The 26,436-nt window shown below is 33.9% G+C and overlaps 3 protein-coding genes across 3 annotated transcripts; 1 reads left to right on the forward strand and 2 right to left on the reverse strand.

Moving 5' to 3' along the window:
- Positions 1–3,991: 3,991 nt before the first annotated feature.
- On the reverse strand, positions 3,992–10,883 carry LOC123547854 (perlucin-like protein). The gene is made up of 5 exons (XM_045335099.2): positions 10,769–10,883; positions 6,537–6,622; positions 5,984–6,074; positions 4,671–4,896; positions 3,992–4,080 (listed from the first exon to the last, which is right to left on the reverse strand). The coding sequence occupies exons 1-5, from the start codon at positions 10,827–10,829 to the stop codon at positions 4,059–4,061; spliced, it is 486 nt and encodes a 161-aa protein (XP_045191034.1). The 5' UTR covers positions 10,830–10,883; the 3' UTR covers positions 3,992–4,058.
- A 6,557-nt stretch (positions 10,884–17,440) lies between these two features.
- LOC123547855 (perlucin-like protein) lies at positions 17,441–21,121 on the forward strand. Its single transcript, XM_045335100.2, has 5 exons — positions 17,441–17,592; positions 17,798–17,883; positions 18,933–19,023; positions 20,162–20,393; positions 21,018–21,121. Exons 1-5 carry the CDS (start codon positions 17,532–17,534, stop codon positions 21,037–21,039), a joined length of 492 nt encoding a protein of 163 aa, XP_045191035.2. The 5' UTR covers positions 17,441–17,531; the 3' UTR covers positions 21,040–21,121.
- Positions 21,122–22,669: 1,548 nt separating this feature from the next.
- Positions 22,670–26,234, reverse strand: LOC128559243 (uncharacterized). Its single transcript, XM_053550484.1, has 2 exons — positions 25,022–26,234; positions 22,670–22,725 (listed from the first exon to the last, which is right to left on the reverse strand). The coding sequence occupies exons 1-2, from the start codon at positions 26,232–26,234 to the stop codon at positions 22,670–22,672; spliced, it is 1,269 nt and encodes a 422-aa protein (XP_053406459.1).
- Between the last annotated feature and the right edge of the window lie 202 nt (positions 26,235–26,436).

Genomic DNA, 26,436 nt, shown 5'->3' on the forward strand with positions numbered 1-26,436 from the left:
TGAGTCCTTTATTGATCTTATAAAAAAGTCGGATGCTCTCATATTGTGTAACATATCACAGTATGAACACACGTAATATGTTGCATATATCCAGGATGAAAATCTCGATGAAACGATGAGTATTTAAGATATTTTTCACTACTCTTAAAATTTATGGATCATATATAGAATATAATATATAAAGATAACATGAAGGGTTGTCCAAATAAGATGCTTCGTTTCAAATTTTCAGATTGCGGCTCGTGTGAAGATGCACACTTGCATGTTCCCTTTGTTTGTTCCGCTGTAGCACAATGGCAGTCCCCAAAATGTCTACTAGATGTACGTATATTTCTAATAGAAGATCAAATGGCAATGTTAACATACGATAATGTTTACACATGTAAATTCAGAATGCATCGTGTACGATGTTGCTTTGGCTTAAACGTGTTATTTTGCTGTGACTGATTCATTCGTGATGTTGATTAGTTATATGCAACTGGAAGCTTTCCAAACTTTGTCACGAACCTATTGTCTATAATTTAGAAAAACTGATACTAGTATATAAGTTTTGCCCAGACAATAGGTATTTCTCAAAGTATTGAGCAAGAACGGAAAGTGGCGAGTATAATTTTGGCAAATGATGTCCGGACAGTTTTAAGTATTAAGCCAGGGATTGTTGAAATCATCTATAAAACAAATAGGATATATTATTGCACAGAAATTTCCACAAATGTAATGTATGGGTATCAATAGGCTATTGAAATATCGCTTACAGTTTTATTATTAGCAAAAGGGAAGTAATTCATACAGTGGTGGAACGTCATTTCGACATCGATTAGTCCTTCCTACTACCTACTGCTTTGATTACATATACACTATTATTGCATTTGTTCAGACAACTCTTTGCGCAGGTTATTGGTTAGGCGCAATGGTCAGAAGAAAGATGAATGAGTAGATATTGAAAGTTATTCTTTGTTGCATCATGTATTGTAACTATAAGGTCTACTGTCAGTGAAATTCCATGGAAACTGACTCCCGAGTATTCGGATAGATTTTCCGGTGTGAGTTATCATGGACATATTCCATGAGCACTTTCCCAGAATAATTCAATGCCTGCAGACTTTCATGAACAATTTTCCATAGATGTGGAACGCCCCGCCAAAGGTCATATTTTCGGCTTCCGGATTGACATGATTATATTAATTAAATTGGAGATAAAAGGGTTTAATAGTTATGAAGAGTTATGATATATTTGTCAGTCCTCAACGAAGAGGAAATTGTTAACTCTCTCCCCACCCCCCTGACCCCAACCCACCAATCTTCAATCCATCAGTGGTGCCCATCAGTGACACGATCTGTGCCTTTTAATTAACAAGCTTTTTCATGACATATAGAGGAAGCAGAATATGCATACTCCGTCCGTGCGGGGCCGCGTTTGGCGGGACCAAGTTTGTCGGTGCTAAGTTCGGCTGGGCGACGCTCGACGGGGCGCCATAACGACGTTTGTCGTTGTGTCGCTGCGACAGAACGAAATAACGAAATAGAATAAATCAGCCACCATAATTATCTATAATTCAGATGTATGTGAAAGATATACATTCAATTGAACTATTTATTTTACAAACTATTACACTTTTAAAATATTATCTGCTTGAAAAGATAACTAAAGAAATATTGTTTAATGATGATGATGAGGACGATGAATGCGACGATTATGATAATAACAATAATGATGATAAGAATAATAATTATTATATTTTTAGGTATAAACGATTATAGCATTGACAAAAGAAGTTGTAAAGTCGGCAACGCTAAATGATAAAGTATTCAAACATTTTCTTCTCAAAACCAGTTTCTTTCACTTGAGCATTTATTTCTTTTCCTTAAACTGTATTTTCAGCAAACATACTGAACACTTAAAACACTGAATCCACACAAGAACTCTGAAAATGTACTTGCTGGTAATTAGATAATGGGTCATCAGTAATTTAAGTGTAACACTGGTCGGTGCTGGGAGATATATGGCTTGATAATCGATCATTAGGATAACCGGCTTTACACAGATTTACTTAATTATTAATAAAATATACATATGTGCGGCTAATAACAAAATCCGCTGGGCTAACTCTTTCGCTTAATTCATTAGTCGAAAAACCGGCGACTATATTTGATACACTTTAGGATTCTTAAGCTGGTAGGAGAAGATATTAAGCTGTAAGATATGACAATCAAAACATGATTATTGTAAATAAAAGAAAAATAAGGCAGTTAACGAAAGGCTTACATAAAGGGGTAAGGAGCTGAAAATTGCATAAGATTTTTATTATTTCAAAAGATAGCTTTTTAAGAAAATAGGAAAATGTATAAATAACTTATCCCTACAGTATACGAATATCATTAAATGGGTCAGTTTTAAGTTAATCCAGGTAGAGTTATCTCTTCACTGTCCCTGTCAAATAATTAAAAGGTATTCCTCTAAAGTGCTGCATGTCTGAGAGATTATCAATGGAAGATTATGTGAAGTGTATATTGCCCTTATATTTGTTGCAGAAGTAATTAGGTTAACAGTCTCTATACATCAAGTATCAGTAACATTTTTACTCTTATTTCAGAGAAACAATATATTGTACCACTTTGTAATAGGACAAGACATTGAAAGACAAATGGAGGTATAGGCTAGCTGCGAAGAAAGGAGGGCATATAATCTGATCCATCAACTCATGATGTTGTTTGCTATAGGCATTTCAAACCAGACGACTACACAACAAGTGAAAAAAGTAAGTACACATTTTCTGAATTCATTGCATTATAGCATAGTTTGATTATAGCATAATTTGATCCATTGATGTACTAGTATTCTTGATATTTAATTCCGACACTTGTTTACAAAAATATTCCTAATTGATTATAAGTTATTTCTATTAATTTTCAAACAAAAGAATTTGCGTTTGAAGAATGGAGTAGTTCCGTCTGTCTACTTTGAAAGGATGTCCACAAGCTCACCTGAGAAATTGGAATTGAAAGAGAGATGGAGAGCGAGGGTTGAACAAAGACGTACCAAAACAAAAATTGCAGAATGTCACGCCAAAATCCGGATTCATTGAAAATACCGAATGTTCAGATGGAAGTAGAAGTGTCCAGTAAAACAATATCAGAGGAAGTTTGAGCACCGCAACAATAAATGTTGCCATTCAATTTGACCTGCCAGTAGACTATGAAGCATCTTTTTCGGTTGAAAAGTTTAGAACGAATCCAAGTGCTATAAAATATTACACTGGTTTTGACGATTAAGAGCACTTAATGATGTTTTATACATGTTTGGGAACAGCAGTTGACAACCTTAATAAGAACTACAAACTGAAGCCATGTGATCAGCTTTTTGCAACTTTAATGAAATTGCGCAGGAACAAAGATGACTGCAAAATTGGCTTATTATTTATTTTTGAGTAAAACAAGAGTTTCAAGCATTGTTAATACACAAATGTACATGGTTAAACTTTATGCATTTTCAATTAAATGAAATTGATTGGCGGCCTTGTAGGTCTGTAACATCGCCATGTATGCCAGGAGATTTCGGTAAGAAATTTCCCACTACAAGGGTGATTTTTGTATTTTATTGTCAAATTATGGGCTTTTCATTGTCGATATGTTTCGGTTATAAGAAATCTTTTGCATTTATTGCTTGAAAATGTGAAAAATAATGTCGTCGTAGATTTCCGTTCATTTCCGTTGTTATTCGTGAAGATGCGGGCACGTGGGTTTTGTAAAGAAAGAAAAAAGATCAAGACGGTAAAAGGGATTTTGTGTAACTTTCATGAAGGATGCGACGTTTTTCAGCCTTTCATCGTAAAACTAGCATAATAGCACGTAACTCGTGATGCACACTCAATTCAGTTCTCCGGCGATTTGACAAACCTGAAAATTTCTCATTTTTTTTTTTTTTTTGCAAGGATATGCATAAACATTTTACAGCATTTCTAAAGAGCTGACAAAAGGACAAATCACTTAATTTGTGTCTGCAATATTTATTTTCATTTTCGTTACAAAAATGTTTAGAGGCGTATACCATTATTTCACTATCCAACAACTTCTGTGGAGCTGAAATCACATAATACAGGAATATCTAGTTTCAATATAGTTATCACTAAATGAAGAAACGCATATTCCATATAACATCTAATTACATGTTTATTTCACACAACATTAATAGAGCAGAGATAACAAAAAATACAGACACGAAACTTTAGAAGGAAATCGTTATATATGTATCTAGGTACATAAAGATTTTAAGGAAAAGAAAACAAAATGCCACTAAAACTGTTTATTACACGGCAATTTGTGTCACACTTCAACGTTGTCTTCACAGTGAAGATAAATCTAATTTTCTTAATCATCCAAAACATGTCGTAAAGGTTTTATAACTTTATATAGGTACAATATACATGTGCAAAGATAATGAAAATCTAAACACGGAAAACTTGTCCAATCAGTTTTTTGGAGATCTGGAAGTCCTGTTCACGATTATGCTTGGATGAAATCTATCCTAGAAAGTACTTCGATTAATATAAACTAATTTTAAAAACAAAATATTTTCTATAGCGGTCCTTTCTTATTGATACTTTAATTTGGCGACGAAAATGTGTGAACAGACATTTAATTAAGCAGTTAATAAACATCAAGATACTTACTCATCTGCCATTTCGCAAATGTAATGTATATTTTCATGACAAGGATAGTCGTTCCACTGGTAATTGGCTTGCGAATAAATGCACGCGCAATTCTCGTCTGCTCCGTAGTTGTCTGGTTGCCCAGGAATCCAGTCATTAAAACTACTAGATCTGAGTGGTTGTCGACTGTTCATCCAAATCCAGGTACTCTCCTCCTCAACATCAGAGAGCGCTATCCAGAAGCTATCTAAATTTTAAAATTATATCAACGGATGAGTAGCATATATTATTATATATTTGGAACTACATCTTAAGTGTTTGACGAGCTTTGATTGTTTCTTACATATAAGACAAAACCATTAATAATATGTGTTAGCCTAGCGGACGAACTCCTCGGATGGTATTGGGAAATAGAATCAAGTTTCAAAGCAATTATCCTTGTAAATTCTAGCCAGTTTTGACACCTACAAGATCTTAAATATAAATTTTAATGTGGCTTACTTTGTTGGTGGATGGTAATAAAACTTTAAAGTATTTAGTCAGCATGATAGTGTTATTTCCCCTTTTAAAACTGTTAAATTTGGAAGAAACTAGTTTTTCAAATTTTTTTGAAAGACACTTTGGACACGGGAATGCCTTTGGACATCACTTTGAAACAGGAAAGTGAAATCAGATATAATCAATGATTGATATTGTCAGAAATAACTAATTCGTTGATTTTACTACAATGTCAGTAGGGAGGTTATTTTATAATGCGTTTAATCCGCTTATCTAACAGGTCGGAAACTGGTCACATAGAGAGATCCGTTGAAAGGGAATATGCAAAATGTGAAATTCTTGCATTCAAAACAAACACACTAGCTATAACCAATAACCAGAATTTCTGAGAAAATTTCTATAGTCAGGTTGTCTGTATTTTTAACAGTCTAGCATTTCTAGATACTTAACACTTGTCTTCTTTTTGGAGTAGTCTTAAAATAAATCACTTACTGTTTGGTGATACCAGTGAATATCAAAAATATTCTACATATTTTACACAATACGTGTAAAGAGATACCTCATAAAACTAGCGCGATAACTTAGAATTTACGTTTTACTAGTCTCTAAAACTAAAATAAACGTTGACATTTACCATGAAGCATGCCCCTTTGGTTTTTGAATTGCCTTTGTTTTTCTTTGTTTTTGTTTTTTTTTTTGAAAGTCAGTAGCTAAAATTGTTTATTCTCTTTAATACTTCTTTTTCGATCTATCATAACATTCCCTGTTCACTCTTGTTCATTTATCCTAAATGCAACAACAGCAGTGAAAACAAATATTGTGTTCTATGTACTCACTTTTCCGAAGCTTTACCTCGGCTTCCAAGAACGTATTTTCACTAGCATCATTTATTTCTACCAATTGACCTTTCAGTTCCCGGCAAAATTGCTGCAAAGTACAACATGAGGTAACTTTATGCGTGAAGCTAATGATTTATATGAAATCAGGTGTGATATTGTATTGTCTTGATATAGGAATCTGATTCTAAGTGAGATTATTACAATTCCAATATATATATGTGCATTAAATAAAGACATTTCTTGGTCTCTTCATACAGAAAACATGACTTGACAATTATGACATATTATTGCAAATGAAGTCAAACAAAATGATAAAAGTGGAAAAGGAGAATTATTGAAATAAAGCATCTCCAGTCACGTGAGGTTTTTCTCGAAAAAAAAAGAGAATAATTTTTCAGATTCAGATTTTAAAACTTGTACGAAAGTCGGAAACTTGTGAGTGCTGATGCAATTATCGTCTAAGATTTGTTTCTAGTATCAAGAAAAGAACGTTTTTTCTACATTTTTTAACATGAATTGGTATACTTTTCTCAAGCAGTTTCTTACTTACCAATGCTCCAATCCAATCCTCAGTGTCATGGCTGAAATGGTAGCAAGAAGAACCATGTGTCATCCATCCACTAGGGCAACACAATGCTAAAACGTACGAAATGTGTATTTATTTTTCATATGTATATGAAAGTTCATATTGTTTTGTTAATTTTACACACTTACCATCTAAATTAAGGACGCTCACTACAGTTTCGTATTTTTTTCTCAATAATAGATTTTGATGAAATGTTTTGTATTAAAAGATCATGTTACGATTTATCGAAAAATGAAATAAAAATACTAGGTCACCAGCTTTGTTTCAATTTAATTTACCCCTAGATATGGTGCTATTTTAAACATTTTTCAAAATTTCTGTAATCCTAAAATATATTTCAGTAAAGTACAATAATCAGCATAAATTTAATTATCTAAGCATATTTATAACGGAAAACAACATATCTATTTGAAACATGCTCAAAGAAATCAAAAGAACATGATTTTGTAAAGAAAGGAATACTTGTTCAGCAGACCCAAGGGATATTTTTGCATTTTTTTGTCTACTTTAAGTTGGTACTTCTGCTATTTTATCGAGTTTCACATAATAGAATTTAATCAAACTCTGCAAATATCTTTGGTTATGTCTACCTAATCTTAAACAAAAAGAAAATTGATAGGTCACCATATTAGATTTCGCTTAAATCAAATTACAACGAGGTGGGGTGTGGCGGGCATTTATACAACGCAGGTTGGTACGAAATACGCATTCAGTGTTTGAGCAAATGACTTAGAAATATATATATAAAATTATCAAACGACAGATTTCTTAATAAGCGGATTTTAAGGTGTTTCTGAAGCATTTTGATGGCATAGAACGATGAAAGTTTCCGCCATTTTTTTTAACAAAACCTATAGTTTACGAATGTACGGTACGGGTACGGTACGGGATTAGAAACAGCTATGACTCAATGCAGAGTTTGAGCGCTGGTATAAATAACAGACTCCAATATATGTCGGATTGAAGCAATTTGAATTAAAAGTACTTTAAATGTATATATTTTGTAACAATGGCGATACTTACCCTAACCTTTAGTCAGTATATTATACATTCTCACACTGGCCATAGCTTTATCAGATCAAGTGGTTCCAACGTTGTTTCAATGGTGAATTTTACGCCGATCAGATGGAGAAATATGGCCGATACTACAAATTTCCGGTATTGTAAGTATGATTTAAAGGAATTTCTACCCATTAAATAACGAATCAAATGAAAACGATGGGTGCACCTGGAGCGCAAATGTGTCTATGTTTTAGCACATGTGTCCATTTAGCTGAGATTTGTGCCGCTTATTCAAACACTTCTGTACAGTCCGGCGGGGGAAGGAGATTTTTGACAGTTTTTGACAATATCACCTCAAATATAGTGTTTATCGGGAACAAGTAACTGTTTAAACACTTTTTATGTAAAGGGCTACATCCTTAAACAAAGCGTGTGTATTTTCATAGAATTATTCAGAGTTGTTTTTGAAAAATCGGCCGAAAACCTGATGCAACGCCGTTTCGAGTGGTTCGCTATGCAACGCAATCAAGTGGATACCGTTCTGTGTCTTACTTGCGAAGTCTTATCCGTCTTAAAAAACAGTCATTAAAGGCTAACAATGAATAAATTTAGAGAGTTTTATATCATTATAATGATCCCGCCATTTCTAATATATTGTACTTTTACATTTTTATGCTCGCTTAATATTTAACATATTTTTGCGGACACTGTCAAAAAACATCTACACAAAAACATAAAGCAAGGATGAACATCGAACAAGATCATTTAGTAAATAATAGTTACAGTTTGTAAAAACAAGGATATTTATCTCATCCACGAATGGTACTGAACAGCATGCCAAAAGCGGGTTGACTCTTTATATCAGTATAGTAACAGTTGGTTACTTTTTAGTCCCTTAAAACCAATACAATGCGATTTCATTACTGATTTGCTGTGCATTTAAGCCGTTCATACAAAATAAATAAAGTTTGGTCCATGATAAAAGTATTGACCAGTTGTTTGTACACATTTTCATTCATATTCCTGGTGTAGCCTTCATTTATTTTCAGAGAGATAAATCACAGAGAACGTTAAAATTGGCCAGGGAAAAAGACGAAATTTTATTTGTCCTCCATAAAACAGAAACGACGTAATAAACCTCTATGGTCGCCTTTCAAAAATGAAAATACAAATGAAATACAGACACCAGTGAAAGAAAATAAACGGACTAGCAATAATACTAAGAGAGACGTGTCAGTTGTACTATTTAACTGTCTGTAACTAAAGAAGAAAATCGATGTTTGCCAAGGGGTACTTATTCGATTTGATAAGAGTTAGAAATATTGTAAAATAATGTATCTTTTGCTTCAGAAAGTTGTCTCAGGACAACCTTGTCGCTTGCAATGTCTATATCTAAAAAATCTGTCTCTTCCTTTGTTAATTCTTTAAAAATTTCATCAGATAAAACTCTTTCTTCTAGTTCCTTATTGTGAACAGGTTTTTTTCTTGATATTTTGGTGCTTGAAGTTGGAGTTAGCAGAATTTTCGTTTTTTTTTTTGTGTGTGTTTTTTTTATTCACTTTGAGCACATAGAGAAAACGCTTTTAATCGTTTGCTTGGTGACACGTCTCTCTTAGAATTGCTGGTCCGTTTTTTTTTTGTTGCTGCCTGTTTTTCATTTGTATTTTCATTTTTGAACGGCGACCATAGAGTTTTATTACGTCGTTTCTGGTTTATGGAGGGAAAAAAAATCTTGACTTTTCCCCTGGCCAATTTTTACGGTCTCTGTGATTTATCTTTTTGAAAATAAATGAACGTTTCACCAGGAATATGAATGAAAATATGTACAAACAACTGATCAATACTTTTATCATGGACCAAATTTTATTTATTTTGTATGAACAGCTTAAATGCACAACAGTAATGAAATCGCAATGTATTGGTTTTAAAGGACTAAAATTTACCAACTGTAACTATACTGATTTTAAAGAGTCAATCCGCTTTTGGTATGCTGTTCAGTACCATTCGCGGAGGAGATAAGTATCAGTGAAATGGTTCTTGTTTTAACGAACTAATACTATTATTTACTTTATGATATTGTTCGGTGTTCATCCTTGCTTTATGTTTTTGTGTTGATGTTTCTTGACAATGTCAAAAATGTAAAAGTACAATATATTAGAAATGGTGGGATTATTATAATGATATAAAACTCTCTAAATTTATTCATTGTTAGCCTTTAATGACTGTTTTTAAGACGGATAAGACTTCGCAAGTAAGACACAGAACGGTATCCACTTGATTGCGTTGCATAGCGACCCACTCGAAACGGCGTTGCATCAGGTTTTCGGCCGATTTTTCAGAAACAACTCTGAGGTAAATCTACGAAAATACACACGCTTTGTTTTAAGATGTAGCCCTTTACATAAAAAGTGTTTAAACAGTTACTTGTTCCCGATAAACACAATATTTGAGGCGATATTGTCAAAAACTGTCAAAAATCTCCTTCCCCCGCCGGATTGTACAGAAGTGTTTAAATAAACGGCACAAACCTCAGCTAAATGGACACATGTGCTAAAACATAGACACATTTGCGCTCCTGGTGCACCCATCGTTTTCATTTGATCCGTTAATTAACGGGTAGAATTTCCTTTAAATCATACTTACAATACCGGAAATTTGTAGTATCGGCCATATTTCTCCACCTGATTGGCGTAAAATTCACCATTGAAACAACGTTGGAACCACTTGATCTGATAAAGCTATGGCCAGTGTGATTCTGTACATTAAATGCATGCGAACATATAATAATTTGCGAATTTTGCGAACGCCCGTATTATAATAATGCATGGGCACCTGATGTCTTCCTCCACCATGAAAAGCTGGAAACTTGCCGTGTTACCTAAATTGTGTCGGTGTGACGTTACACTCACCAAAAACAAAACAAACCAAACTTAGCATCAGATGCGTAGAAAATCGGCAACCATTCTTTAACTAGGTGGTTTAAACATATTTATTTCGAAAATCCATCAAATTAAATTTTTACTAGATGGTGACACACCAACCGGCGATATAGGAACGAAACTCAGTGGGATTCGTACCTCTGAATTTTCGTTCCCGACGTTGACGCATTAACCACAAGACAATAGTTTACAATATGACATACGTATGAATCAGATCATTACTTTGATATATGAATTATGAAATATAAAACATACCGTTCGCAAATAAACTGGAAATGATGAAAACACGAATACACCATTTTATGTAGGCTGCCATTTTTTATCCTTATCGGGCGTAATGAAGGCATTACACAGTTTTCTTATCAGCACTTGCATAGCACAAGATTGTTTGGTTCCTACTCTTAGACGTCTAGTCCCATCCATTAAGTCTCATATATTTGTTCTTAATATTTAACATGTCGCATCAAGTTTTCTATTAACAACATTTTACTTCTCGTCAAAATAGTCTTACTTTTTAACATGAATACCTTATTGTTTATTAGGCTTGCGGGTCCTGTGACCTATATAACGTTTATTAACATGACGTGTGTTTTGGATCTAAGGTTTTGAAACCGGTTGAACAAAACTACTTATAGTTAATTAATATACATGATGTCAAAAGTTACACCAGTTTGTTAGGGTATATAATACATGTAGAACCTTGTTGCAGTGCAGTGCTTTTATATTCATTGTAATTGTGAGATAAGAGATATCTGATAAGGAAACAACTTTAATAGCACAATTTTCATTTCGCAAAGAAAAGTAGAGTAACTGAGTCTGAAAATATCCGATTTTGCTAGCGGCAGAATATCCGATTTTGCTAGCGGCAGCTGTATTTGAAATAAGTACGCTTTCCAAAGCCATATAACCTGAGCAGCTAGGAAAAGTGTACAAATTATGTCGCGGCAGCTATTTTGAAGGAAATTTGAAGTGCTCATATACCTTACTGAAAAGTCATAAAACCTTGAAACTGATTGTATTATCTGAAACATGGTGTTTTTTTAGCCTTTAATTTTTAATTAAGAAAACTGACATTTTATAGAAAGAAAGCTACTTGCACCAAATAGGAAGTGAATATTCAGTGTTACATGTAAAGTAATCCAAAATGTAGTCCTAAAATGCTGATGAAATGTGGTATAATGAGTCATGTTAGGGATGAGCGAGTAACATTTTAGCTTATAATATAGTTTTATTGCTGATTGTATTAAGAAAGGTAGGTCTAGACTGCTGAACTGCCATGTCTACATACGCATACAACAGCAAATTTCATGGGAGCATTTTCAGAGATGTTGTGTTTGTTTCTAAACCGATATTTTTTCTTAGATGTTCCATAACATCTCAATATTTCTTTTAAGTTTTGATAAGAAAAAATGTCATCCTTAATGGTTTTAATACCACATAAATGCTCAAAAGTACTTAGAATGAGGTCTAAAGATTTGATTGTTTATATGATTCTTTATACAGACAGTATTTGTTTATACATATATATATTTTTATCTTTTAAAATACTTCGTTTAACCCCTGTATGTAAACTGGCTTTTGTTTGGTATGTTAAAGGCCCAAAACAATATACTTTAAACGTATAAACGTTTAAAATGTTTCATAGATTGACACTTATAGGAAGACAAAATGTTTGTTGAACGGACGATGAATCATTGACACTTATAGGAAGACAAAATTTTTGTTGAACGGATAATGAATCATTTAAAATTATTAATCAAAGTTTTAATTTGTTTATGGGTCTTTTTACATGTATGTAGTGATCAGCCAATTGTGTATTCTCAGTGTGTGAATTACGGATTTACAATTCAAGATTCAGATATAGATTAATATTAGTTTAAAGGTGACCGTGGTGGTTGTAGAATATTTCTTAATTGTTCAGTTATCTTTGAAATACCCTTTCTATGGTCAAATTAGAGTCATCAATTATTTGGTGTCAAGCTCTACTGGAATTCACCATCAGATAGTTCTTTTTGACGATAAATTAAAAACTCATAGAAATGTTTTCAAAATTTGAAATATGTTCCTATCTGACAGTCTTAAAGGCAAATATGGTGGCTGTTATAGGACATAATTTCGTTATGCCGCATTTGTGTGCGCGCGGTTTTTGTAGCACATTTCGGTCACCACGCCTGAAAGGAATCTTGCATGTTTTGTTTGTCGTTTTTGCGCGCGGTAATGTGGCAAAACGAAACTATCAACGCGACATAAAGAAACATCCCAGCTAGCAAAATATATGGGACCCATAAGGGCCCCTTATTGTTTCCTATATGGGGCATACATGGGATTTGCAAACGGGATTGGCATGGGTCCCACATTGGCTTCGAAATAAATACATTGGTGTATCACATCGATAAGACATTGTATATGCGTCCAATATGGGTCTGATGTGTGCAAATACTTACAATACGGGTCCTCTATGAGACCCGTATGGTACATTTGTCCAGATATAGCCCATATGGGCCCCATATAGGCTTGCGTGCTGGGACAGAACGTAACAGAACTACATTCTAATAAAAATTCTTTTTTCTTTTTTTTTTACTGTGATATAGGTTCGGTACTTAGTCGGTTTTCTTCCGACACATGTGGTTTCGTTAAATATCACCTATTAAGAGAATTTTTTTATCGGCTGGACCATTCAACAAAACGAAAATCTAAAACATTTTCACACATTTGACTTGTATATTCCAAAAATGATCAAGATTGCTTTTATTTTCTAAAAGGCGGATAGAATTGACAACGTACTTCGCTTGTTATAGACTTTACATGGAGCATGTTGGCAACACAACGTGACCAAGTTAATCATTGGAAATGTATATTTCTTTTGTTTACTAGTATATGTCGAATGCCCTTTTAAACTGCTGCATGCATGTTCCAGACATCAATTTAAATCACTTTTGTTTTATTCCAATACATCATAACTGTTTCGATGGGCATAGTTACGCATTTTTGTTACTATCTACTTTAGTTTAATTCACATTGATATGGTTTAAACATATCCCTGTAAACCTTCTACCAGACTTTTTCAATCAAAGCGTTTCATTCTTCTAACATAATATGTAACACTTTGTGAATATTCAAAAGGCCTTGAATAATGATACATTACAGTACGTTCGGCCGAGGCGGAAAAAAAAAGCAATGACAGATCGATTTGGGGCCAAAACTAGCAATAATGTCAGATCAAAGTTCAAAATCACTGTTAAGCTCTAACTGTATTATTATATAACCATTCAGTCTCTTTTCAGAGAATATCATTAATGGCTGATTAAAGTTTAAAGTTCTTACTGTTTTATTATAAATTATACAAGTATTTAACTAATTAGATGAACACTTTAAAGGCAGATCAAAGTATGAGTAATTGGTCTCTAATCGATGACATTTGAAAGTTCAAAATACAATTAATTCTGACTTATATAGTAATATATGTTTACAGAATCTGAGCCGTGCCATGAGAAAACCAACATAGTGGGTTTGCGACCAGACTCGCAGTCTGGTCAGGATCCATGCTGTTCGCTAACGGTTTCTCCAATTCCAATAGGCTTTAAAGGCGAACAGCATGGATCCTGACCAGACTACGAGTCTGGTCGCAAACCCACTATGTTGGTTTTCTCATGGCACGGCTCAATTCTTATGTTTTAGCATGCTTGTTGAACCATTTGGTTTCCTATGTGATATCAGATCGAAATTCAATAACGAATTACCATTATAATGTTCTGCGTCCGGATTACAAGTTTTAAAACGAATAATAAATATTGTTTGTTTCGTTTAATATGTACATTACGTCATACAATTTTCAAACTAATACACGGGCAACGAAAATACTAACAAGGCTAACAGTCTGTGCCTTTTTTAAGAAAAAAAGTTCTTTATCAATTTACTCTTTTACCTGAAAAAAGGCAAATAACAAAATCATTAAGAGTGACACATGTTCAGATACAAACACGCAGGTCCATTAAATCATGGAAATGGAAAGACAACTCAAATACTACCCAAAGTTCCCGTTAAGCTGAAGTTATAGAGCTTTGCTCACTAATATTTTCAATAAATAGATTGAAATGTATACTGTAAACAGTTTTTAAAGGTCCATTACTAAGGGAAAGAGAGTTGGCAATTTTTTTCATAGCCAGTGCATAGACTTCTGCAAGACACTAAATAATGAAGATTGGCAGGTCAAAATTTACAGAAGGTCTTTGGAACTCAAAGAAATGTATGTGTATTATGTTGAAATTTCAATGAATCGACAGAATGACCCCCAGGTCTTTTTAACTTTCTTCATACTTCATAGAAAAATAATTGTACATATTCTGCGATTTATTTCGATTTCTACATACCAACTTTCATTTTCCAATAAAATGAAATAGTTTCTGTGCTTTTTAAAAGAAATTAAAATGTTCACTTTCCTTAGTATTGGACCTTTAAGTTTAAAAGAGGTAATATTGATAATACTGTCCTCAATATCCAAGCGTTTCAGATATTTCTCTCTTTACTTTTTCCTGTTTAAAAGAATGTTATTTGTCATCACAACCACTAATTTTGGGCTAGTTAAGGAGTGCATAGTATATCGTGTAAAACAAGTAGAAAGAACGGAGTTTGTTTATTTTCCTGTGTGTGTCAACACTAGATTGTGTTAGTAGTATTTACATGTGAAACATCTTGATAAAACAAGTCAATGTCTTTTGCCAGGAACGACAATTAGGCAAGTATTATCTATTACATAAGGCGTTACCAAACATTTAGTCAAAAACTAGCACATGTACGACCAGTGACAACATTAAGCTAGTAATCTTTCATTGACATTTGCTAGACTGTGTTAAGTTCAAATGGAATTTGGGCTGTTGGTAAGCGACTCCCTGATATGCACTATACAAAGTCCATGTCACGGATAGTTATCTTCTGTTCATCCGTTATATTTGTTTTCAATGTTTCGGAGAATTTACAACCAAGGACCATAGATCTTATTAAATTTGGCTTAAACAAGTGGACGCACCTCATATACTAGCTGGACAAAGATGCCGTCACCAAATCGAGTTTTCTATATAAAAAAAAAATATTCAGCCACGTGTCTTGGGCTTAAACAAATTCACGATTATCTATCTATTGTGTACGAACTCCTTCTTGTAGTACCATTTTCGGTGACATTTGAAAACAGAACTTAGTTTGATAACAGGTTTAGTACAAGCTAAAACAACTGCACCTAAATTATAGCAACAGCCAGTATTCAAGCCCGGCTACGTATTCACCCACATACATAGTACAACTGTACCAGATGTCACATACTTGAAACTAATTTTTGCTTCTATTCTCACGTTTAACTAATGCATCTTGAGGCAGTTTACAATGCATATTTCAGTCACCTTACTCCAAAAGCCAATAGTTTTGACTACCGGCGGGCAAGCCGTTCAGTAGGTGTATTATTAAATGACACCACAAAATTAATTTTATTTTTAAATTTTTGCTAATTGACCCAGTAAATATGTATTGAATATAGACCGGTCATATAGCATAACCTATGTGCTGAGCCGGCGATTTATATGTCTAAGAGTCATATAATTTTAAATTACAGAAGTAGATGCACTGTAGTTTCGCTCTGATATGACGACTTCTTTGAAACTATTAGGCAAGGGCAGTGAACAGGTTGTACAATTCTGACATGTATTTGTTTTTTGTTCCATCCAACTGTTCTCACGTAAATTCGGCAATACTAAAATATGAATTTGTACAGGATAAAGTGTTGCGTAAAACGGTAAAAACATGCCAAGCATCATTAAATGGTGGTTTGGAATTAAACATATTTCTTCAGAACAAGGATTTGATGCGTTAATGGAAATAGTGCATACTGCGATGAAGCGTAATAAGTAAATCGAATACGCCTTTCCTACCACGTGACGTGATTTTAACACCAGGAAACTTTGTAGAAAGAAATATTGTATATGTAATTACGTTTTCTCTATTGTTGTTTTTGTTAACGACTTGTCACCAAGTATTTAACAGTGCATGTAGTTCATTTTCCCCTTAACTGTTGCCTGTCAGGTTCATATGTTTAATTGCGTGGTCTCTAGTATTAATTTAGGTTAGTCACTGATAAGAAAGGTTGAAATCAAGCTCTGAATTTATACGAGTTCAAAATCTAACGCACAAATGGTTAATAAGTAACTTTTCTTAAAGAAGAATAAGAGTGAAATTGATCCTGTATAAATGAACCCTAAATACAGAGGTAGCAAGATAATGACTTAGATGTATAACAGCCGAAGTCGTCTGGAGTTTAAGGGGTCCATCCTAAAGTTCTATTTATTTTCTTTTATATTGCAAAAACGTAAAATTGCACATAGAATTGGTAAAAAGGACTTTAAACATGTTTCCAAAGATTCTCACAGGAACGTGTACTGGATTCTCAAGATAGGAACACATTTTGTCGAAGTATTTCCAAGAAGTCACTTTCTTCCTACAATGAAATGACCAAACATCATAGATTATGGTACTTTATTTGAACAATTTTCGTTGAAATTATATGACTTCCATATTTATATCGTTGACATAATGGAAAGAAGGCATTCAATTATTTTTTCAATACTCATCAAATGTAGCAAATAGCGTCTAAAACTGAACAAAAAACTGATCTACAAAACGTCATTTTATTCTCTACATCATGCCCAGTCTGTTCCCTGTGCATTCTTAAAGTGTTGCTATTTGACCAAAGAGCGTGTGTCGTGATGACGCAACGTTAAAACATTAGTTCTTTGAAGTGAACGGTGTGACCGTTTAAGAGATAGCAGCTAATATTCAAAACCAATAAACATCTTAACTAGAGAGAGAGAGAGAGAGAGAGAGAGAGAGTATAAGTAAAAGCTCGAACTATCGTAACCTTTGGATTACCCAAACTATGTTTGCCTGATAAGATAAAACTTAAGCCAGAGTATATATAAGGATAAGTCTTCTATTTGGTGTCATTTAAAGAACCGGTATTATCAAGGAATACAGCATGGAAATGGCTAATTTGATTTTCTGTTTAACTATATTGTCTGCTTGTTATACTGCGGGAGGTAAGTTTACAAACATGCTTATAGGTTACCTTTTGAAGTAAACGCTTTTTTAAGATCTGAATACGAAACATTCACCCACCGTTACATAACTTAAATGCTGTTGGAAAGCGGAGTTAAACTTAAAACAAACGAAACGAAACATTCATACATACATATATATGTCAAAGAAGTTAGCATAATATAACAAACTGTTTTTTCAATTCAGTTTCATGCTGTTCAGTGGGATGGGAGGCACACGGAGATTCGTGTTATCACTTCAGCCACGATTCAGAAACCTGGACTGGCGCATGGGTATACATTTCTTTGTATTTTTTTTAGAATATATATTACACTGCCTGAAGCTGATGTTGTTAGCTTAGTCAGAATTGGATCTTAATGTGATGTATGACGCTTTACGAAAATAATATCCGCTAGAAGCTCTTAAATATTTCTTAAAATGTGTAGAAAGCACTTCGACCTTTACATGTTTTGGATAGTGTCTTTTACCAGTGTTGCTATATTTTCTGGTACTTTGGGATCGTGGAGTCCATTCAATAGATTTGTAAAAGAGGTGCTAAGGGGTGCGAGAAGTGTTGCACATTTCATTACCTCTCAAAAACAGACTCAATCAAATGGAGTCTTGGTGCGTTCAATTCCATGCTTCCAAAGGATCTTTAATAGAAAATATCTAAACATATAGAATATAACTGAACATATAGATTGTGAGGGAGAAAGATATAGGTCACTAAAGGGGAGATAATGTTTTTCCCCCATCTTCAATATTTGATCAAAGCTGCAGCTATTGGAAACCAACTATACCTAAATCTTTTAACTTTTAGCCTGCTTGCGGCAAGTGTTTCTTCTTTTGCGACCAGTGCAGACCAGAATCAGCAGGCTGATCATGGTCTGCACTGTTCGCTATTCAGTCAGTAAATTTTCAGTGAACACCCATTTGAATAATAAATGATACTGCCCGAATTGTATGAAGGACCAGTTCATTTTAGAAATTTAGCAGACTGAAAGTTAATGAAGTTCATGCAGTATTCCATGCTTGATGGAAGCATGTCACATGCCAGCTATTGGCCATGTAATGCATACGTTTTTAGTTTTTGGGGTCTGTGTAACTGACAGTCCGTAAACAAATAGGCCAGCCTTACCAACAGTGTCACTGTGGTAAAAACGAGATTTCTGGTATTCCCTCTAGAAGAAGTGTCCATATATAATATATTACAAAAGCATTTTAATAAATAAAATCAAATATGTCACCATGACTATTCGGTATAAAAGCTATATACATCAGTTGAAATAAATGATACGAAAATAATAATAATATCAAAGAAATATATATCTACTTTTTGTAGGACTTCTGTAGGATACTGAAGGGCAAACTAGTGGAGATCAATTCTCCACAGGAGAACATTTACTTGGAATCACAAGCAAAACGGTTGAACAGTAAGATGTTTGTTTTAGTTCAAGATACGATGAATACTATGAATTAAAACTTGTAAAGTAAACTGTACTTTTACCAAGCGGAAAAATCCTGTCATTCTGGAATGACAAACTACTATATGTAAAATAAGTCCAAAACGACAGTTTTCTGTTTAGACAGGGAGATTATACAATTCTGAAACTTCCGTTAATTCAAGTTTGTTATCCGGTAATAAAACATGTTGATGCCAAAACTTAAATATTTAAATAGACGGTTGGCTATCATAAATCGATACTGTATAGGCTATTCACAAATCGATACTGTACGTATATAGTACGGCAACTGTACGGAAGTCTACCGACGAATCGATATTGTACTGACATTGTACAGTAACTGTATCACCCCGGTATTGAAGTACTTCCGGATCGTTGTACCCTTGAAAGTAGTTCTTTGAATGACCCAAATTGAATGACTCTATTTTGACTGGTTACATTTCAAATGTATTTACTATGTCTTTAAAAGTTGTTAAGTCTGTTTTCGGCCGGACTACATTTCTGTGCGGAGGGATTAAAAAGTACTTTAGACCAGTCGGCCATGACGGATATGTTTGAAAATGTGGACTACCCATAAACCGATATTGTACGAATACTGTTAGACAGGCTACTCACAGATCGATTTTGTACGGACACTTCTAGTCAGGCTACCCACAAATCAGTACTGTACGGACACTGCACGGCCATTGTACGACAGGTTACCAACAAATCGATACTGTACGGACACTGTACAACAGACTACCCACAAACCGGCACTGCACGGACACTGTATGACAGTTTGCTTACAGACCCATACTGTATTGGCATTTTTAGGCAGGCTACCAACAATTTGATATTGTATGGACAATGTACGGCAGACTATCCACAAATCGATACTGTACAGACAATGAAAGGCAGGCCATCCACATATCAATACTGTACGGACACTGCACGGCAACTGTACAACAGGTTACCCCCAAATCGATATTGTACGGACACTGTACGATATATTGAATACTCAGTAAATAACTGATAATTTACCCACTGATTATTTAGACACTCTGGTGTCTTCATTGAATCATATATACATGCACCAAAATTAGCATGCACTAATTTATACACATTTTAGAGACATTTTGGATTGGTTTGACGGACATCTTGCAAGATGGGACTTTTGTTTGGATGGACAGCTCAACACCACTGACGTCATCTGGTTTTTCTGACTGGGCCCCTGGAGAGCCGAACAATTTCGTTCAAGGAGAGGAAAGCTGTGTTGCACTGTACCAGCCACTAGGATTTCGATGGACTGACGCTCCGTGTAATTTCGCCTCCCCACATTTCATCTGTGAGAAAGATAACCCGTCAGTATTCTATAACTTATTAACCATTTTAAAGAGGAATGTCACACGTTAAATATCTGAGAAATTATTTACTAATAATTAGACAACACTGCCTTTTTATTGTTTAATTGGTATACATAAAATATAGTTTTTAACATATCGCTCATTTCACTTAACGTAATAATGCGTTTTCTTAATTTTGCTAATTTATATATGTCATTGTATAGTTTAAACATGTGTGGCATGAAAATTGCCAGGGGAAACTGCCTAATTGCTGCATATGATCTGACGATTTATCACACGTTTTTATGATATCAAATAATGGATTTAAAGGTTATTTCTCTTTCAGTTCATTTATCATAATCAATGGCGGGTTAGCTGTCATGCTCAGTATATAAATATATCTGTGCTTGCATGCGTGCGTGCATGTGATTGCGTATGTGTGTGTGATGAAATAAATGTTGATTTCCCTTAAAAATCAAAAAGCGTATGTCTGTCTTCACGTACTTTAATATTTATACAGAAGTATTTACTTAATTGAAAACTTGAGCGTTCAGCAATGACAGTAACGCTTACAGTTAATATTGTAAAATAGATCGTAGTTTTTATAGATTATTTTTTAATGTTTTTTATTTTTATTTGCAGGTCAACACAGCCTGTAGGATAATTGAGCAATTGTGGATTTATTTACTGGATGATAATTAGTACTTTAAAATATTCAGTATTGAAATAAACTTAATAAACGAAAACGTTTACTTTTTGGTGCGTGCGTGCGTGCGTGTGTGCGTGGATGTGTGTGTTCATGTTTATTTAGCCAGCATGAAACCGGATAATATTATAACTTATATACTGTAACTTAAGATTCATTGCCGTGAAAGTTTCAGAAATCAGTTTACTTTAAAAATTAATGAAGTATTTCCCTTGAAAACTGTCTTGTAAAAGCGAAATCTAAGACATACGAAATTTGATTTCATGGTTACATTAGAAAAAGTAAATAATTATCTGTAGATGAGTTAAAAGACTAGTATATTCTATCCAAAGAAAGCCGTAAAATATTATTACCAATAAATTGTAACATCAAAATCATTTATTTAAAAACTATATTGGTTCTGGCCATGGCTGAAAAATAGTCGTAAAGAAATGTATAACAAACGAAATGTTTTGATACATATACCTAGTGAGTTGCGCCGGCAACGAATGCAAAAGAACTAATTATGTTTGGAAATACCATAAGGCCAAGATCACAGTGTAAAATTGGGATACTCAGCTTCCGTCAAAGTGGACTAGCATTAAAAGAAAACCAATCACTCTTTCACTGAATTAAAGTCTGAATTGCCCCGAAAATTATGTTTTAGCATTATACTATATCCAAGACAGGCATGTGTTTCGTCTGACCCAAAACATCTTTGACTTTTGTCAATACATAATCTCTAACTGGAACATCAATTAAAGATCTCAGGTTTCTCTCATCACCTTTTGGCCATCTAAAATATATCTATGTAATATCTTGACCAATAACTATGCTATCTCTTTTACAAATTGATTTACTTGCGTTTTTCTTAGGCAAAGCGAATTCATTGACTCTTAGAAGAAACATAACAAAGAGAGAGAGAGTCATTAAAATGGAGTATGACAAACAAAACTTAACATTTTAATAAGGCTTGTCAGTGCGCTATATGTTATGTAATGCCAAGACATTTTTTCGGAAACCTCTTAATATACTTTTGATTATAAATTGTTTTACATTTATCTTTTCGACTTAAATACAGCTTGATATTTTTTATGTCAGCTATAAAAATTCCACGCGATAGTACGGAGAAATACTTCTAGAATTGAACAAGGTTCTGTTGCACCCTGAGGTGGTAATGCCTGGTACAGTATCGACTTATACTATCAAATATTCTATTCTTTGTCCCCTTTACTTAAATGTTAATGTTTAAAAGAAAAAGCAAAAAGTGAGAAATCAGATCCATTACAAGTTTGTTTAGACGACTTTTTATCGAGAATTTCTGCTAAGGCGCTATTTTCGGACCAACGTTAACTTTCCTCCTCTGGTATAAAATACTAAGATTTTAGGCATAACTTCCTGGTAATGTAATGCTTTCGTATATATCGATTTCTCAAACACTTGGCCATTAAAAAAGCCAAGTTGCCGTCAAAATAAGTCCCGAAGTCTAAATGTATGATGCCAGAGAAATCTTTGTACAACTCTAGCTGAGTATTATCTATCCATTCTTTTTCGTTAAGTATGCAATAGCCATTGAAGTCATCAAATATTTGTTAACAGAGTATTTGCATCATCTTTCATACTGTTTGAACTGTAAAAGACCTCGTTTTGCATTCTGTATTGTGTCTGTTTGAACATGTACAGTCTAATGAACAGAGTTTATTCCAAGACCGAACTACTTTATATTTAAAACTGGTTCTTCTAATAATTCTTTGCATGTTGTATAGAATATAAAAAATTGCTTAAGATAAAGCTATTCGTCGTAAGACCTTCCATCTAAAAATATCATCAAGTAAGTGGTTAAATTATTTGTCTCTGGTAGGGGAGAATACCTACCGGATTTCTTCTAAGATCTGAGAGAGGAGGAACTCTGAACGGTCCAAGGAATCCGCCAAATCATCAAGTTATAGTTCAAAGGTTAAATGTCCAGCTGATCCATTGGAGATATTAGATTCTTTGGAAAATATGAAATGCATCGAACAATATTTTTCTAGTTTAAAGCCCCAAAACCATGTAACAGGTAGTTGTAGTTGTATTTATTTGGATACGGAACAAGCATTGTTGCAAAAACATTAATATTCATTGGTAAAAGTCTTACATCCCATTAACCTTCTTGAGTAGATTGTCCGAATAATGGATTTGGAAAGTGCACTAGGTGCACGTTCTGGGACGTTTTATAGGCATTTTGTTTTACCGCCCGTAAGGTTCTAGCAGTTTCATTGGTTAAAAGATGGTCTCGTGGTGATTACTTATATTCCTGTGCAGGGTCAGTAGCTTTTCATTTTGTTCTACGCTAAAAATAAGTGGTCATTTAAGTGCTCCATGGAAATATGTGGAGTCAGTATGGTAATGTTAGGGACTCGGCTATCGCCTCGCTCCCCTCTCATTTGCCATACTTACCCCACATACTTCCGCGGATGGTCACTAACAAACCTAAAAATTAATAATAGGAGGATCGACTGGAATTATGGTGTCTTAACGTAACAATGTAAGAATTGCGTCCACTAACCCAAGGTTACGCTACCTGAATAGGTAGATATCGTAAATTATGTTAAATCAACAGTTACTGCAGCAGCCGGCAAGTGCTTTTGATTCCCAAATGTAAGCAGTAGCTTTCATTAAAGTATTGTATATAAAAATCCATAAACGACAAAGCCATTTATCTATTCAAGACATTTTTTATGAATTGCATATTAAATATACACTGTAACAGCCTCCTATAATGTTTAACATTGCAAGGGAGCTGACGAGAAGACAAATATTTTTCTATGTCTTTTGAATTTGTCGAACTTGCTTTAAAGTTACAAAAACGTCATACCATATGAATTAAACATATATCATTTTGTTCGTGGCGACTTTTTTCACTTTAATTTCATTCTAGAAATGAAAATTATTTTTTCTGTTCTCTAAATGATGTCAGATTGATGTTCGTTGTCTAAAAGATTTTTTTTTCTATATAAATAAACAGGAAAAATCAACAACAACACGTGTAGCGTTTGTTCATAGATAATTATTCACTTCCAACGTTTCGGCGTTAATATAAGCCTTCATCAGGGAAGAATAGCAATAAAACAATGGACGTGACGTCGTTAAACAACGTCGCGTAAAAAGGAGTTAAAATGTATACAAAGTTTAGATCTACATTATTTACAATGTTAAATGAATTCAAAATAACGTTTCTTTAAACGGATTTAACAAACATACCGAGTAAATTGTCGGATAGTGTTTATACATAATTTCCTATACTTATTTATATAAAAAATAGAAATAGGAAAAAACAACAATATACTCGGCATTACATATCTTTATATGTAGATCAATACAAATAGTTAATTGGTCAATTGATATCAAATAAAACTTTAGAATTTAAACCATCTGGATAGAGCGTTTTCAGTTTATGTATCCACACTGTTTCTTTGCAGTGACGATCAATGTCATTTCTTACAACATCAAAAGTCCTTTAAGCAATGATCTCGTAAACTGAAATGTGATGCAACCATTGAGGAAAAAGTAGGGTCAGTAGAACTATTAATATCAAATCGGTGACTGTTCATGCGTTTTGATACAGGTTGCTTAGTTTGTCACACATACTGTTTGTCACATTTTTTGCAAGTAATCAAATAAATTACACATTTACTTTTACAGTTTACGTTATGATGTAAACTGTATGCTTGACCAGTCATTTGACTGGTAAATTCTGAACCTGTTTCGATATTGGTACAATGAGAACATCGACTACCATTACATCTCTGTGAGAGATAAAGTTTATCACTTTGCTTATTGAACTCTGAACTTATCAAATAATCTTGTAATTTTTTCGGACGTTTATAGGCAACATCAGGTTTACAATTCTCATAAACGGATTTAGTTGTAAAGCTTTTTGATAGGTTCAAAATATTCCAGTATTTATTAATAGTGTTACCAATACGCGGAAGCGCTGGATCATACACGATAGTTAAAGGAATTACACTATTTTTGTCCACAACTTGAGTCTGTAAAGCTTCTTGTTGAGATATATTGACTACTTTTTGGAAGGCACGGTCTAACACATCATGTGGGTAACCTCTGTCAACGAAGAATTCACGAAGCTGTGATAATGAATGTTTGAACTTGTCATCATCTGATATTGTACGTCTATAGCGTTTTGCTTGACTATACGGAATATCGTTCTTACATTGTTTGGGATGACATGATGTATAGTCCAAGTACTGGTGGTTATTAGTTTCTTTCACATATATGTTAGTTTCGACACATAAATTATCTCCCTTGGGTATATTTACATCTAGAAACGAGAGCGACTCTTGTGAAATAGTATGCGTAAACTTTATGTCAGGATGAAAACTGTTTAACTCTCTGATGAAAAGTTGTAGTTCTTCCAAGGAATGATCCCACGCCATAAAAATATCATCCAGGAAACGGAGCCAAAGTGTCGGTTGTAGATCTCGATTTCTAAGGAAGTCTTGTTCAAATTTCCCCATAAATAACGATGCGTATGATGGTGCCATTGAGCTGCCCATCGCAGTTCCCATTTTTTGGAGATAAAAATCTTCATCAAATTTGAAATAATTATTTTGCAGAACAAGTTTGAGTTTTGCGACATCGTCACTTTTCAATCTTCCATGGCAACGCTCGTCCAAAAAATATTTACATGCGTCGATTCCTTCGCTGTGCGGTATGTAAGTGTTTAGAGAAGAAACATCTAGTGTCACTAAATAAGTAGCCTTACTCTTGAATTTGGATCTTTTAATCTTTTCATTAAAGTCAGTTGTGTCTTTAATATAAGACGGTAAGTTTATCATTTGCGGTTTGAGTACTAGTATATAATCAAGATATTTTGAAATGTTCTCCGTGGGCGACCTGTCTGCCGACACAATAGGTCGCCCGGGATAATTTAGCGCTAGATTGCTGCCGGGAGTCTTATGTATTTTCGGCAGCACGTAAAATGCCGGAGTTTTAACAGACTCTGGAAACATGTCAAATTCCTTAGTTACATTACTGTTTGTCTCTTCTATACTTTCAATACAAGTAGATGTATTCTTAAAAACATTATCTTTAGGATCTTGTTTAAGTTTTTCATAATATTTACCATCACTAAGTTGCCTCAGAATCTCTTTCTTGTAATCCTCCGTATTCATTATAACAATTGTATTCGATTTGTCAGCTTTCTTGATAACAATCGATTCATCTTGAGATAATTTTCTGAGCGAATCTAGTTCAGTTTTTGAAATATTACTATATCGTCTTTTCTTGTTAAAATTCTGTAATATTTCTTCAGTAACAGCTGTTATATAACATATCGCGACCAGCTGGAGGAGTAAAAGATGACTGAGATTTATT

The sequence above is a fragment of the Mercenaria mercenaria genome, chromosome 9, assembly GCF_021730395.1.
Source record: "Mercenaria mercenaria strain notata chromosome 9, MADL_Memer_1, whole genome shotgun sequence".
NCBI lineage: Eukaryota > Metazoa > Mollusca > Bivalvia > Venerida > Veneridae > Mercenaria > Mercenaria mercenaria.

Bases quoted from the DNA above. Each gene is read 5' to 3' on its own strand.
- LOC123547854 (XM_045335099.2), bottom strand. From the start codon at position 10,829: ATGGCAGCCTACATAAAATGGTGTATTCGTGTTTTCATCATTTCCAGT. The intron at 6,623-10,768 runs GTATGTTTTATA...CGTACGTTTTAG, and splicing joins TTCCAGTTTATTTGCGAACG to CATTGTGTTGCCCTAGTGGA. The intron at 6,075-6,536 runs GTAAGTAAGAAA...TGTACTTTGCAG, and splicing joins AGGATTGGATTGGAGCATTG to CAATTTTGCCGGGAACTGAA.
- LOC123547855 (XM_045335100.2), top strand. From the start codon at position 17,532: ATGGAAATGGCTAATTTGATTTTCTGTTTAACTATATTGTCTGCTTGT. The intron at 17,593-17,797 runs GTAAGTTTACAA...TTTTCAATTCAG, and splicing joins TGCTTGTTATACTGCGGGAG to TTTCATGCTGTTCAGTGGGA. The intron at 19,024-20,161 runs GTAAGATGTTTG...TACACATTTTAG, and splicing joins ACAAGCAAAACGGTTGAACA to AGACATTTTGGATTGGTTTG.
- LOC128559243 (XM_053550484.1), bottom strand. From the start codon at position 26,234: ATGAATACGGAGGATTACAAGAAAGAGATTCTGAGGCAACTTAGTGAT. The intron at 22,726-25,021 runs GTAACACTATTA...ATGTTCAAACAG, and splicing joins TCCAGCGCTTCCGCGTATTG to ACACAATACAGAATGCAAAA.